At 41.3% G+C, this 15,269-nt stretch overlaps 1 protein-coding gene across 1 annotated transcript; it reads right to left on the bottom strand.

The window, feature by feature from the left end:
* Nucleotides 1-12,340: 12,340 nt before the first annotated feature.
* On the bottom strand, nucleotides 12,341-13,294 carry LOC136694078 (general transcription factor II-I repeat domain-containing protein 2A-like). Its single transcript, XM_066667436.1, has one exon. It carries the CDS (start codon nucleotides 13,292-13,294, stop codon nucleotides 12,341-12,343), a length of 954 nt encoding a protein of 317 aa, XP_066523533.1.
* Nucleotides 13,295-15,269: the final 1,975 nt, after the last annotated feature.

The following is a 15,269-nucleotide window of genomic DNA, read 5'->3' as shown; positions in this document are numbered from 1 at the left end:
TTAGTGTCCCGGGTCAAAAATCCGGGTCTGTTTCAGCACAAAAAACATTTTTCACCACCAAATTTTTATTCAACAAGTGTTGCAGTCACACAGCTCCAGGGACTTGGAGGTTCTGGGTTCGATTCCCGCTCCGGGTGACTGTGAGAAGTGTGGTGTGTTCTCCCTGTGTCTGCGTGGGTTTCCTCCGGGTGACTGTCTGTGAGGAGTGTGGTGTGTTCTCCCTGTGTCTGTGTGGGTTTCCTCTGGGTGACTGTCTGTGAGGAGTGTGGTGTGTTCTCCCTGTGTCTGCGTGGGTTTCCTCCGGGTGACTGTGAGGAGTGTGGTGTGTTCTCCCTGTGTCTGCGTGGGTTTTGTCGCAGCGTATTCTTTTTGATGCGTGGAAGAAAGATTGGAGACAGTAGGTGCACTCTTCAAACCTTTAATAAACAGATCTCTGAAGATGGCACTTCACAGCTCAGTGCGAGTAAGATCTGCCAGGCGGCAGTTATACACACATATATCCTCCCTCGACTTCCTCTATTGATAAGCTGTAATTTTCAATATTTTAGTTCATGATGTCAGCATATTTTCTACTCAGGACGTTGTTCCTGTTTTGCATTGTTGCCACCCACTTGGACATAATCTCTATGGTTAAAGGGTGGCCTTCGGGAGTTTCCTGTTTTTACCTTGTGACTGGATTTATGCCCTGTTATCCTGTGACTGAGTTCATGTCCTTTTAATATAAAAATTGACCTTTCCTAAGCAGGCAAGCAAGATATATATATTCTTGGGCAGCAAAGCAATCTACTTATTCAATATAACCATATAATCCCAACATTCCCCCCTTTGATCTCTGTAAAGAGATCACCCATAGACCTTGTCTACCCTGTTGCCCGTCAACACGTCCATCTCATCCTCCGGAAAGGCAATGAGTGGCATCATGATGGCACGATCCTGCACATCCTTTTTCTCATGGTGGAGATGAGGCGCACAGCCAGGGCTCCAATACATGGTATACAACGACAACCACAGGTCACAGCAATTCCCGTAAATACAGCAGCAGACATCAAAACAGACATAATTAAATCCTTCCATTTCCCAAACATGTTGACCATCCATGATTCCAGAGGACTGTCAATCCCAGAGTGCTCAGACATTTGTTGTGACAGTGTACGGAGACCTTCCAGGGCTCTGGAAACAGACCCATCGGGAGCGGTGTTATTGGGGATAAAGGTACAACACATTTCCCCAAACATAGCACATACATGATGTTGAACCCAATTGATCTCTTAAACCTTCCACTGCATCCCGGGTGATATTAGTCAGTCTAAGTAGATTATAATGAACATCATTTATGTGGTCTACATTTTTATTAGGAGTGACTGGAAAAATGGGGATGTTTTCAAACCCTGCTGCTATTTGATCTGCCAGTTTGTATTGATTTGGCACCCTCCTTGGAACTCCAATGACATCTGTATAAGTGGGAGAACCCTTAAATGGATCAAATTGATCCGTACTGTGCCGATGACATGTCAAAGAAGTGCCGTCAGGTTGTTTAGAACCAATTATAAGGAGCGGGGTGGCCAACCTCTCTATTGCACATGTGCCCTGACTTTTCTTTGGCATTCTGACAACCAAAATCTGCATCCCACAATATTAATACAACCCTGCTCGTGCCCATACCCCTACGGAGTCATCTTCCGTGATGGTGTGATTACACCAATCAGACGGAATATGCCCCAGTCTGTAGTTCTCTTCCACCTTTTCCTGTGTGAAGGGGCCTGTTTTGGTGTTGTTATCTATAGGTGAAAAAAGAGAATTCAGTGTACCACAATTTGACGGGGCTCTCTCTTTTGTTATACTTAGCATACACCTGATCAGACTTAGGGAACAAGGGTGCTGGGGTGGTTATCAATTTGGGTCTGGCAGCGGCACATGCAATACACTCTCCCACCTCTTGGTCTCTGGAATAAGCCAGTCCAACCACAAATTGGCTTCCTTGTACCCTGTCGCCATCTGTATTAAATTTTGTGGTTTTAACTGTGAATAGTCTACTGATATGATTTTTGATGTGGATTTGATTGTGTCTGTTCCATCAGTTTCCCTGTCTGCTAAGTGTATGGCCTTGGGTGCATTTGAGGGATCTTCCATGTTAATTTTAATGAGTCCCATTTGGTCCTTACCTGACTGATCGATGCCTAAAACCAGAAAGAATGAATCACTTCCCTTTTTGGGTGAAGATTGGGGAAGTGGGCCCGTGGTCCAATTACCAATTGACAAGGTTACTGGGTTTTCTGTCACACTAAAGTCCCTTTGGAATTTGAGAGGTTTCCACATATTTTTGGTCTTATATACATTAGTACCTGTTAATGTAGGTTTCCATTGCCTAGTATGAGCTATAACCACTCCCCATGATCTACACCACTCCTGCATGGACCAGTTACCTGTTGTACAACTTGTGTTTACCAACCCATCCCCACATAGGTATAGATCGTATCCCCTATATGATGCATTCTTTCCCTCACATTTTATTACATCACATAAATCGAATGTAAATGAAGTGGTTGACCCTTTTGTATAATTTAGTTCTATACCGCCATATATTTGCAAATACAGGTCCTGTCTTCCTGAGCCCACTTCTTGTGTGTAATGATGGATGGTCAACTGAACTGTGTCTCTTACACCGGCTCCCTTTGTGATTAATGAATGAGGGTCACACCCATGTTGCTCACACATTCCTAATATTAATACTACCAGAATTATCCCCCCAATGAATATTCCAACCCAACATTTATTAATCCATTTCTGACTTGGCTCCATGCTACCTCTATTATCCCTCTAGTTCTAAGCTAAAGCAATACTATTGTTTATTTTTATGTAAAACAATTTTTAAAACAAACACACACAATACAATGCACCAACAAATAATCAAACACCACAGTTGAGTTGAGGTCATCTGATGTCTTCTATCTTCTTTCTTTGGGGTCTAAGGGTGGACTACCTTGACCCCTGTTTTCCCGGGGATTATTCTGCCCCCATTGGTTAGGAATTTTTGATGTCGTCCGCTGTTTCTTGGAGATTCCTCTGCGGAGCCTCTGCGTTCACTGACTCCAGTGAAACCACGTCTCTCCCTTGCCTTTCAGACGAACTGCATGGCTGGTCCTCTCAGTCACCTGGAATGGATCGGTCTACCTTGGCTCTGTCCACTTTCGCTTGATGACCCTCAGAAGTACCCACCCCACCGTTGGCAACGTCAGTGGATTTTCTCCTGCCTTCTGGCTGCCCCCCTGTGAGGAGAAAGCTGAAGCGATACTATGCAATTCATCAAAATACTTTTTATATGACAGAATCTTTCCTTCAGCTGCTTTGTCCAGGGGTCCCTTGGGGCCAGGGAAACTGTGTCCAGTCTACAATTCAAAAGGAGTAAAACCAGTTTGGTTATTTACAGAACTTTGAATTATCATCAGTGTGAAAGGTTGAATCAACCCAATTTAATTTAGTCTGTGCACAGAGTTTTGCCAATTTGTTTTTCATATTTAGATTCATTCTTTGTACCTTGCCTTGTGATTGTGGATGATATACCATCTCAAATGCAAATTTGAGCCCCAGCATTTGTTCTACCTGGTTCAGATCTCATACATTGAAATGCATACCATTATCTGATCTCACCTTCCTAGGGAATCCATGTTGTGGAATATAATGGTTCACCAGAATCTTAATGACAGAGGTGCTATCCTCGTTTTTAAGGGGCCAGGCTTCTGGCCACCTCGTGTAACTGTCCACATACATCAACACATACTTGTATCCTCGAACTGTGTCAATCATGTCAGTATAATCAATGACTATTTCTGTTCCTGGGCTCAATACTGGAGTATATTTACCTGGTAAGGGCTTAATAGTTGGTTTAGGATTGTATTGTTGATATACCTGACATGTCCCCATCCAATGTGATACCTTTTCCCTCATGTAAGGGTGCCACCAACCACTAAGGTTTCTCAATGTTTGCTGAATTCCTACGTGTCCCATCCCATGGGCCTCTTCCATCACTTGTGGCCTGATTTTTGGTGGGAGCACCGGTTTTCCCCCCGGGCCTTGACAGATTGCCTCCTGAACTCTCTCCCCCTTTTGCCACCACACTGATTTATCTTCTGGGGAAGCCTGTTCCTGTATCACCCTCAACTGTTTCCCTTCTGGAATTGGTTCCATTTGCATTTTCGCATACAACATGCTGCACTCTGTTCTATACCCTATTACCTTTTTAGCTGCCTCATCTGCCGCTCGATTGCCACATGCCACCAGGGTGTTCCTGTCATCATGTTCCTTGCATTTTATGATAGCAACCTTCTTAGGTCTTAACAGTGCCTCTGCTAACTCCCTCATTTCCACCTTGTGTCTTATCAGCTTATTATCTGCTGTTAAGAATCCTCCCCTCAGCTAGTGCCCCAATTCCACATGTGCTGCTCCTACTGCATAAGCTGAGTCTGTGTAAATGTTTACTTCCTGCTCTTTTCCTAATCTCAATGCTGCATTCACTGCCACTACCTCTGCTCTCTGAGCTGATTGTTGCCCCACAAGTCTTTCTGCTTCTATGATATGGAACTCTCCCTGTCTTTCCTCTACCACCGCATACCCTGAAATCAATCCCCCTGATTTTTCCCTGAACCCACAGCCATCTGTGCTCCAGGAATGGGTTGCTTCTAAAGCTGTTCTTGCCTTCTCTTGCTTTCTCACTTCCTGTTCTCCTCCTCCAATGGTGTCTGCCATGTTAATCCCTTCATGTGTGCATGTAATGTATGGTGATTCCAGTATTTTGCTGATTCTCCGTTGCCGCAGTGCAATGAGTGTGAATGTTTGAGAATTAACACTCTGTGTGTGGTCAACACTGTCAGTGGGTGTCCCATGACCAGATGTGCTGTTTTTTGAATGATTTTTGCCACCCCTGCTGCATGCTGAGTGCACGTTGGATGTCTTTTCTCCATATTGTCTAGCAATATGCTCACATGCATGAGTACTTGCCTTTCTCCCCCTTTTTTTCTGAAACAGCACGCTGTTTACAGTTCCAGCTGTTTCAGAAACATCAAGATAAAACGGCCGATTGTAGTCTGGAGATGCCAAATCCACAGCTTGTGCAAGTAGTTGTTTTACCTGCACAAACGCAGTTTCGCCGTCCATAGACCAATCTAAAGTTGCAGTCAGATTGCGCATGCCCTGGACCTTAACCATGTCTCTCAGGGGCTGTATGTGGCCTGCATAGTTTGGGATGTAATGTCCGCTGTATCCAGTGAGACCCAGAAAAGCTAGTCCTTGCTTTTAATGGCTTTTTTAACCATTGGCCCAAGCTCTTTAGCCTGGTGCCCTGGGTGTAATGCCAGTGAGACATGAGGGACAGCTTGTTCTCCCATCATGTACCACTGTCTCTGTATAAGGGTCAGGTCAACGGCCGCTGCAACACCTTCAGGTCCTACATAAATGACTTTTGATCTAATGTCCCAAATTTGCCCTTATAATTCTGAACTAAACTCTTCCAGATAAAAAGCTGAATGATTCCTATCATAAAACAGTGTGACATGAGGGGGATCAGGGGGTGGGACATATGGTTCAAGCAAGGTGATCCACGGCTTCCAGACCAATATCGCAGCATATTCTTTTTGATGCGTGGAAGAAAGACTGGAGACAGTGGGTGCAATCTTCAAACCTTTAATGAACAGAAATCTCTGGAGATGTCACTTCACAGCGCAGTGCGAGTGAGATCTGCCAGGCAGTTGTTACACACACACATTTTAGTTCATGATGTCAGCATATTTTCTACTCAGGACGTTGTTCCTGTTTTGCATTGTTGCCACCCGCTTGGACATAATCTCTACGGTGAAACGGTGGCCTTTGGGAGTTTGCTGTTTTCACCTTGTGACTGGGTTCATGCCCTGTTATCCTGTGACTGAGTTCATGTCCTTTTTATATAAGAATTGACCTTTCCTAAGCAGGCAAGCAAAATATGTATATTCTTGGGCATCAAAGCAATCTACTTATTCAAAATAACCATATAATCCCAACAGTTTCCTCCGGGTGACTGTCTGTGAGGAGTGTGGTGTGTTCTCCCTGTGTCTACGTGGGTTTCCTCCGGGTTCTCCGGTTTCCTTCCACGCTCCAAAAACACGTTGGTAGGTGGATTGATGACTCAAACGTGTCCCCCCCCCAGTGCGTGTTCCTGCCTCACGCCCAATGATTCCTGGTTGGCTTCGGACCCACCGCGACTCTGAACTGGATAATGGTTACAGAAAATGAATGAATAAATGAATGAACACGTAAAAATAAATTGAAAACCAAAGATCAAACTCATCATGAAGTTGTGTGTGCATGTGAAATCATACATGAGTGGCATTTGACTCAGGTCAGATTGGGCACCACATTCTGCCCATGTCCTTGTTGGGGGAGAGCAGCTGGGGCTGAGGCTTGCACACTCCTAACCAGACTTGCAGAGGCTGGTATGTGGAGAATGTGCTGGTGCCATTGAATAAGAGAAGCCACCAAAGCTTTTCCAGCTCTGCTAGGAAAAGTCACCTCTTGAAAGTCTTCCCAATTCCAGGTTGGGTCGATGGCTGTCCACACCACATATGCATTAAAAGCAGACACATCAAAGATGTTGTGGAACAGTGCCACAGGCCAGGTCTTCCACTTCTGAGACATTAACTTCAGTATAGAATAGTATACATTAATTTTACATAAATACACACAGAATACTCTAGTGCTTTCTTAAAACTGTGAAGCCATTAACCAAAACAAATGCTCAATACATAGTCATTTATTTTGACATTTGAATTTCAATCATCTTGACAACTGAGCCATCTGCTCAAATAAATCTAAGCAAAAAGACTAGTAAAAGGTTAAATATTGAAAAAGTTCACAGTAAAAGTTTTAAAATTAGTCTGTTTACAAAGTAAACAGTATGAAATATATCAGTATCAATTTATTTGTAGAATGGACTGTAGCAGCGTATATTTACTTAAAAAAGGGGAAAAATCAACTCCACACCGCACAAATAAGTACAATTAATGTAAGAATATGCTACACCAAATACGAATTTTAAATAAGTTAATACAAAGCACAAGGGCCAGTCACATCAGTGTATACTGAAACAGTGCTTAAAAAGGGCCTCCATACATTTCTTTTACACAGTGATTCTCAGCCTTGGTCCTGGAAGCACCCTGCCCTGCACATATTAGTGGATTTCCTCCATTTGAATCGGCATCTACAGCCAGGACCAGAGAGAAACAATTGGCTGTACTCTCTCTAGGTGGGTAGATGGCGCTTTAACCACAATACCCCTGAGTGTAGTTGGTTGGCACAGGCGTCTGTTGTTAGCACTTTCCTCCTAGTGTGTTTATCTGCTTGGTGACGTTGCACCAGTAGCAGTTCAAAAAGAAGCAGTAGCAGAGTTAGATCTGTGGAGGCATACATCGATATTCACCCACGTGTCAAATAGCCAGTCTAAATTGGGGCAAAAAGAAGAGAAGACAATTCCATAACTCCAGGCTTTGAACACTGTGGACAGTTTCTCACAGTCTTGTTAGCCATCATTAAACCAGTGGCAACTGTCTCATCTGTAAAGAGAAAAAGAAATGTTAATAATTTTACCCTGCAATTATTTTACACTAACTGTATGCACATTCTGTGCACATTTTTTAAAATCAATTTAGCATGCATATCATCATAATATAAAATCTAAAAAAAACCTGAACCATGATACCACCAAATACAGTTTGGGGAAGATTCTGGCTTACAAGTGCTGTTTGACCTATAGACATATGGGCCAATTCTGGCATGAATGTTTGTTCAGTTAGCAGTAGTACACATTCACCACTGTAATTTGAAATGCATCTCCTGTTTCCACATTTTCACTGCATTTTAGGGAAAGTCCAGTGCACAGTTTAGGGAAGGGTGTCTTTAATCCTGTCCACGTCATATAGTACTATGCTTCCTTTTTATTTCTTTTTTTGAGATAACTGCATGTATGATGGCAAGTAAAATGTTTTGTTTGTTGTATTTGGACATGCTACTAAAATACTCATGACAAAGTTGGTATATATTCACGTATTTCTGAATATAATGGGGTTTTTTTTTGGGGGGGGGGGGGTAGATCTGGACCGTACCTTTTAAATATATGCTCATTTTACAGTGCATGGGCCATACATAAAATACTCATTTTACTGAACTTTATCTGTATAGCTGATTAAACCTTTCTTTCTGACCTCTTTTTCTTAATTTCTATCTGAAATGTGACCTGGTAGTCATGTAGACCCATATGCTATTCAGCACTGCAAATGTATCTAGTAAAACCTTAAGCTGCAGGTTAGACAAAAATCAAGAAAAGCAGGTAGATAATTTTGTTTTTTAATTATTTCAGACCAGGTTAGACTGAATCCTATTACATTGGCAGATCACCCTTAAAACACTGCTATATCACATTCCTAATCCATAACCAATTTTCTTATTTGTGTGAACACAACCAAAAACCAACACACCTTGATGACATCCCCTTGCTTGTAAGAATATTCCGAAAGCGTGAGAACAAAGCTGGTGCATTCCTGATGACTGGGTTAAACTGGGTTTTCCTGACAAACCAGTGACAGAAATGACAGAAGGGAGGGGTGGTGTTAAAATTGTATTAAAGTATGGTTCCCCAAAAGATCTCAAAAAGCTATACAAATTTCATTAGGATATCACTATTACATTGTTACTCTGTTACATTGTTAATCATTGTTATTATTAATAATTATTCACATTTCCTCTCAAAATCCAAAAATGACAGTGGAATTTGCAGAAGTTTGATACAACTTTATTAAATTTGATTAAAGGAGTCATTAAAGGAGCATGAACACTCTTGTCTGTGATGTTTCCCTTTCTCTGAGACCTCCTGTAACAAAATGCACACAAGGCATTTGTTAAAAACAGATCAACTGTGATCTTCAAAATAAAATTTAAGCATTTAAACCGTCTAGCAGTGATTACGGGAAAGGGAAGACCCTCTATGTTAGTACACGATAAGTTTCTGAACAGAAAATCAAGCACTCATAAATAATATTTTACAAATAAATTATTTATTCTGTTTCATCCTGAGTAAACAGACATCGGTGTGCATTTACCTCAGATCAGTATCTGGTAACGAGAGACAAACAGGTTTGTTTTCACAGTAAAATCTTTAATCTTTTGACAGAACATTACCTCAATGTCTACATTTATTGTCGGAGTTTGCAGGTATTTCATAGTTTTTAAACAGTAAAGTACAAAGAGAATACGTGTTTGTGTAAAATTACTAACTCTTTAATGTTGAAATATTTCCTGTCTCTCAACTACTGAGCTGCAACGAATGCCTTGGGCACTGAGTTGTCACTCAAAAACTCATTAGCCAATGGGAAGTCCCGCCCATGCGAGAGCTTTGTGCCAAAACTGCTCACAAAACTCAGGGATCAGACGCACAAAACACGTGCAGCTGGCGCACAAAACTCAGAGAGCACGCGCAGAACTCAGAGCTCACGCGCTAAAACCATGGAGCACAAAGGTCAGAGCTGGATATTTTGTTTGAAAAGTTTTATGTTTGAGATTAATTTTTTTGTGCGATTCTTTTTGGCACAAATCTGATTCCATAAAACAGGTTTCCAGGCGGAGCTGGCGCTCAAATTCAAACAAGTGATTCTTGGGCATTCATTGGCTGAACAGTGTGTGACTCAGTCCAGGCAACCACGTGTTTGTCCAGTCACTACACAGAACTGCTTGCCGACCTAATTTTCTATTGTTTACGAGTTTATTGTGCAAAAAATATAATTCAGTAAAATAACTTTTTGCAATTAACCACCTATTTTAAAGAAAACAGTAGCAAATTACTGAAAAGTTTGACATTATTAAACTATTTGATTTTCCTAAACTTAAACATTTGATTTATAGATTATATGCACTGGTCCTTATATATATATATATATATATATATATATATATAAAGGACCAGTGCATTGCAATAAAATAAATAAATAAAAAAAATGCTAGGTTCAACATAAATATTAAAATCTTGTCCCTTTTGGATTGTTAGATTAACATCATTAAGTTGTGGAGCATTTTTTCTTTGGGCAGCTGAAGTAAAGATGGTGGGTGAAACTTCTCCATGATTCTCACAGAAGTTATACAGAGCACAGCAAGTCAACACCATAGACTTTACAAGCTGAACAACACCATCATTTCTTTTCATTAGGCAACGCCACCATCCCTTCAGTCAGCAAAAGGTATTCCTCAACAACTACATGGGCTCTGCTGATTTTCTTATTGTAAATCTGCTGTTCTGATGGCAGCCTTCCAGTGTCAGCAAATGGTTTTAAGAGCCAGTTTTGTACAAGTTAGACAGAGTCTCCTAGGATGTAGTAGCAAACATTCACACCATTAATGTTCCCTATATAAGGTGGAAAGTGGTTGCCACGGCTCATGCATACTCCCAGGCATACCTGCAAATGCATTCCAGAAAAGTCCTTTTCCATCTACAACACCTTGCAAGTTGATGGAGTGCCAGCCCTTATGGTTGAAGTAGTCACAGTGGAACTTCTTTGGTGCAATGGTGGGTATGTGGGAGTCATCAATAGCACCAATACTCTGTGGGAGGCCCCATCTGTTTTCAAAGTATTCAGCCATTTCTGTAAACTCCTCTTGTTCAGGAAAACAAATAAATTCAGGTACCAACAATGCCTCTGCAGCAAAACAGAAATCTTGTACACACTGATAAACCGTTGTTATGCTCACTCCAAATAGATGACCAACACTTCGGTACTCAGCCAGTTGCAAGCTTCCACAGGGCAATAGCCAGTCTCTTATTTAGATTAAGACATTCACAGACGGTTGTGTCTATTCTCTTCATCATTGGCTGCAGTTCTTTTCACAAATACAGAAACGTTTCTTCAGACATTTTGAAGTTTTCAATCCACAGGGCATTTGTGAAAGTGGGAATGGTCCTATCCCACCAGGCCGTAGCTCAGCTGAACGTCCAAACAGATTACTGTGGCTTAGCAAATTGTAACAAATCTGAAAGACAACACACACAGCATTCAGCATTTAGATTACTGGCATTAGTCATTCTACAAATATAAGATGGTCTTTAAAGTGGAGACAATAAAAAAGTAAAAAATAATAATAATAATAATAAAGAATTCTCTAGATGCATAAAAAAATAACAATCAGACAGTGCAGTAAAAAGTAATAATTAATATCAACAATTATCATTCGATCTTTCATGTTTCATTTTAACAACTCCAAATAGTACAAAATAAACAATGTTCTCCAGGAAACAGTCCTACATAGCAAACTACACATAATCTGAATATGTAATAAACAACAATAAATAAAAATTTACATAGACTTTTAGTTTGTAGTTTGTATTGTTCTTGTTTCACTGTTTGTACACATTGTGCAAAAGAACCTTTGTAGATAGAACGTACAGGCGATTTGGTATTTATGACAGGTTGATGGAACTTTCTTGCTGGCAACCCGTCTGACCCATAGTAAACTCATCCCTTAGCCTGGGCCATGTACCCAAAGCTTTTAAACTAGCAGTTATTAAACCTATGATTAAGAAACCAAATCTTGATGCTAGTACACTGTCTAATTCAGGGGTGTCAAACTCAATTGCACAGGGGGCCAAAACTCAAAACTCGCGGGCCGAACAGTATAACCATTTATTTAACAGACTAAATATTTATGTTCTTAAACCATTAATATGAACCAAAATACAGGATAGCATTCCAAAATAAATACATTTCAACTTAAAATATTTTGCTCTTCATAAAAAAATATCCTGTCAATACAATACATTCAAAATCTGTACATGCTGGAATATTAATATAATCTGAAAATATAAATAAAAAATTGAATTTAAAGCAAAAGTATAATCATAAGAAATCATAACATTCCATTTTCTTGTCCTATTTAGTCAGAGCCTGATACTTGGAGTCTTTTCTTTGCAACAAGTTCGCTTATATTTGGGGTTAGGTTCTGTGTTTTGAAGATTCTCAGGATCGATTGCAGGTGTTCATCAGTGAGGCGACTCCTGTGTGACGTTTTGTTAATTGTCATCACAGAGAACAGCTGCTCGCACAGATATGTGCTGCCAAACATGGACAGGATTCGAGCCGCATGTTGGCGGAGCTGCGGCATCGCTTCAGGAATGAAGCGAGTGAACTGTGCTGGCCCCGCAGTGTCGTACTTTGCCTTCAGTGTCCCGTTACATTGCAGTTCTATCAGCTCCATCTGCATTTCTACAGGTGCGGTTTCCACATCGACTGCAAATGGGTTGCGAAGCAGCTCGAAGTTACTTTTCTGTGCCTCAAAGTCACTGAAGCGCCGTGCGAACTCCTTGGGCTCTGATAAAGTTGACGGTTTGTGTTACAGTGTTCATCACATGATCCATTTTTAGGACTTTAGCACTCAGCGATTCCTGGTGTATGATGCAGTGATACACTGTCAACTCACCGGCACAGTTCTCCTCCCGCATCTTTGAGCGCATCCTTCCCACCAGTCCATTTTTTTCACCACACATAGCAGGTGCGCCATCTGTTGTAAGTCCAACGAGTTTTTCCCACGGCAGTTTCATGTCGGTTACACTTTGAAATACATTTCCAAAGATGTCTTCTCCTTTCATTGTCCCGTGCATCGATTTAATGTCCAGTATTTCCTCTGTTACGCACAAATTGGAATCCACACCACGGATAAATATCGCCAGCTGTGCAGTGTCAGTCGCGTCAGTAGTTTCATCCACGGCAAGGGAGTATGCAACAAAATCTTTTGCTCTTTCAATCAACTGTGTTTTCAAATAAGTCGCCATCTCACAAACCCGATTAGCAACAGTGTTTCTGCTGAGGCTTACATTTGCAAACGCTTGCGTTTTATCTGGACAAAGGACGTCGCACACTTTCATCATACAATTCTTTACGAATTCCCCCTCGGTAAACGGCCGTCCTGATTTGGCGATCTCTTCGGCCATAATGAAACTTGCTTTCACAGCAGCTTCACTTTGTGATTTTGCTTTGGTGAAAAACTTCTGCTGGGATGTCAAATTCTTCTTCAACTCCTCTACCTTTTGTAGCATCTGTCCTGCGCTCAGGTTTTTGAATTTGTTCTCATGTTTTGTCTCGTAGTGCCGTCTTAGGTTATACTCCTTCATTACAGCGATATTACTCCCGCAAAGGAGACACACTGGTTTACCTGCAATTTCAGTAAACATATACTCATTCTCCCACCGGCTTTGAAAGCCTCGGTTTTCAGAATCAATTTTTCTCTTGGCCATTGTTGGGGTCTAGCTTTGATTTGATATTAGCGTTGTATACATCAACAGACCGCAAACTTGAACTGCGGCTTGCCGTTGGCGGCAATTGCACTGCATCATGGGATTTGTAGTGTGTGTTATTGGGGTGTCATATCACAGGGCCATTAAAAACAGATATATAAAACGATTTCGCGGGCCGGATATAATTGTATGGCGGGCCGGATGTGGCCCGCGGGCCTTGAGTTTGACACATGTGGTCTAATTACAGGCCTATTTCAAATTTGCCATTTCTGTCCAAGATCTTAGAAAAAGCCGTGGCCCAACAACTTAGTTCATATCTACATAAGAATCATATATATGAAAAATTCCAATCTGGATTCAGGCAACATCATAGTACAGAGACAGCTCTAGTCAAGATAACAAATGATCTTCTTGCCTCTGATCAAGGCCACGTATCTCTGTTGGTGCTTCTTGACCTAAGCGCAGCCTTCGATACAATAGACCACAATATTCTCCTAGAAAGTTTAGAAAACATGGTTGGAATCACAGGGACAGCCCTATTATGGTTCAAATCTTACTTAACGGAACGTTATCAATTCGTAAAAGTAAACAATCTAAATTCAAATTATTCTAAAGTAAGATTTGGAATTCCACAAGGCTCTATTTTTGGACCATTGTTGTTTACATTATACATGTTACCGCTAGGCACAGTTAAAAGAAACCATGACATTAACTTTCACTGTTACGCAGACGACACGCAATTGTATATTTCAGCCAAGCCCGATGACAAACACAGATTAAAGAAAATAGAGGACTGTGTAAAAGACGTGAAAGGCTGGATGTTGCGTAACTTCCTCCTTCTAAACAGCAACAAAACAGAGGTTCTGCTTTTGGGTCCAAAGGTGGCAAGAAATAAATTATCAGATTTCATTTTAAATCTCGCTGACTTTCCAGTTAAACCAGGTTCAGCAGAAAAAAAATCTTGGTGTCATAATTGACCCGGATTTATCATTTGATCAACACATAGGCAGTATCACTAGGACAGCTTTTTTACATCTTTGCAATATTGCTAAGATTAGAAATGCCTTATCCCTTCAGGATGCAGAAACATTAGTACATGCCTTTATTACTTCAAGGCTTGACTACTGTAACGCACTACTGTCAGGATGCACCAGCAGCAATTTAAGAAAACTTCAACTAGTTCAAAATGCTGCAGCCAGGGTCCTCACTAAAACTAGAAAATTTGAACATATTAGCCCAGTTCTATCATCACTTCATTGGCTGCCTGTTAAATTCCGCATTGACTACAAAATTTTGTTATTAACATATAAAGCTCTACATGGGCATGCTCCTGAATACCTTCAAGATACAATTTCCTATTATGAGCCTCCACGTTCACTCAGATCACAGACTACTGGATTTTTAATTGTTCCCAGAATTCAGAAGGCCTCAGCTGGGGGAAGAGCCTTTTCTTATAAAGCCCCCAGACTCTGGAATGATCTTCCAAAAAATGTTCGGGACTCAGACACAGTCGCAATCTTCAAACTAGACTAAAAACTCATTTGTTTAGTTTATCATTTGGTAGCTAATGCTCTCCCATAGATAAAGGCGGCAGATCCGGGGGGTCCATGGACACAGGGAATTATAGTATACTGAGACGCTGGTGCTGTCGTCCCGCCGCTTCTCGCGATCACTCAGGTTTGTTGACGGTGGAGCGGAGGGATGCCAGTGTTTCAGGATGCTCCAGTGTCTGTGTGTCCTTCTGGTTCTCTCCTTTTAGTTAAAGCTGTCATAGTCAGATCTGCCGGAGTCATTAGCCACACTCTCGAAATTTTTCATATTTTCTACTTTACAAACACAAAACAGTTCAAAACTAATTCCATCCCTTTACATCTTTCTGAGTAAATGACTGCCCACCTGTCTGTCTGGACACTGATGGATGACTGTCGAGACCCTCCTACACGCTTCAGATCAGCTGCCCACGCTCCTGCAACCA

This window comes from Hoplias malabaricus, chromosome 4, assembly GCF_029633855.1.
Source record: "Hoplias malabaricus isolate fHopMal1 chromosome 4, fHopMal1.hap1, whole genome shotgun sequence".
Lineage (NCBI taxonomy): Eukaryota > Metazoa > Chordata > Actinopteri > Characiformes > Erythrinidae > Hoplias > Hoplias malabaricus.
Note: the sequence above shows the minus strand (reverse complement) of the source record. Positions and strands in the feature narration are given on the sequence as shown.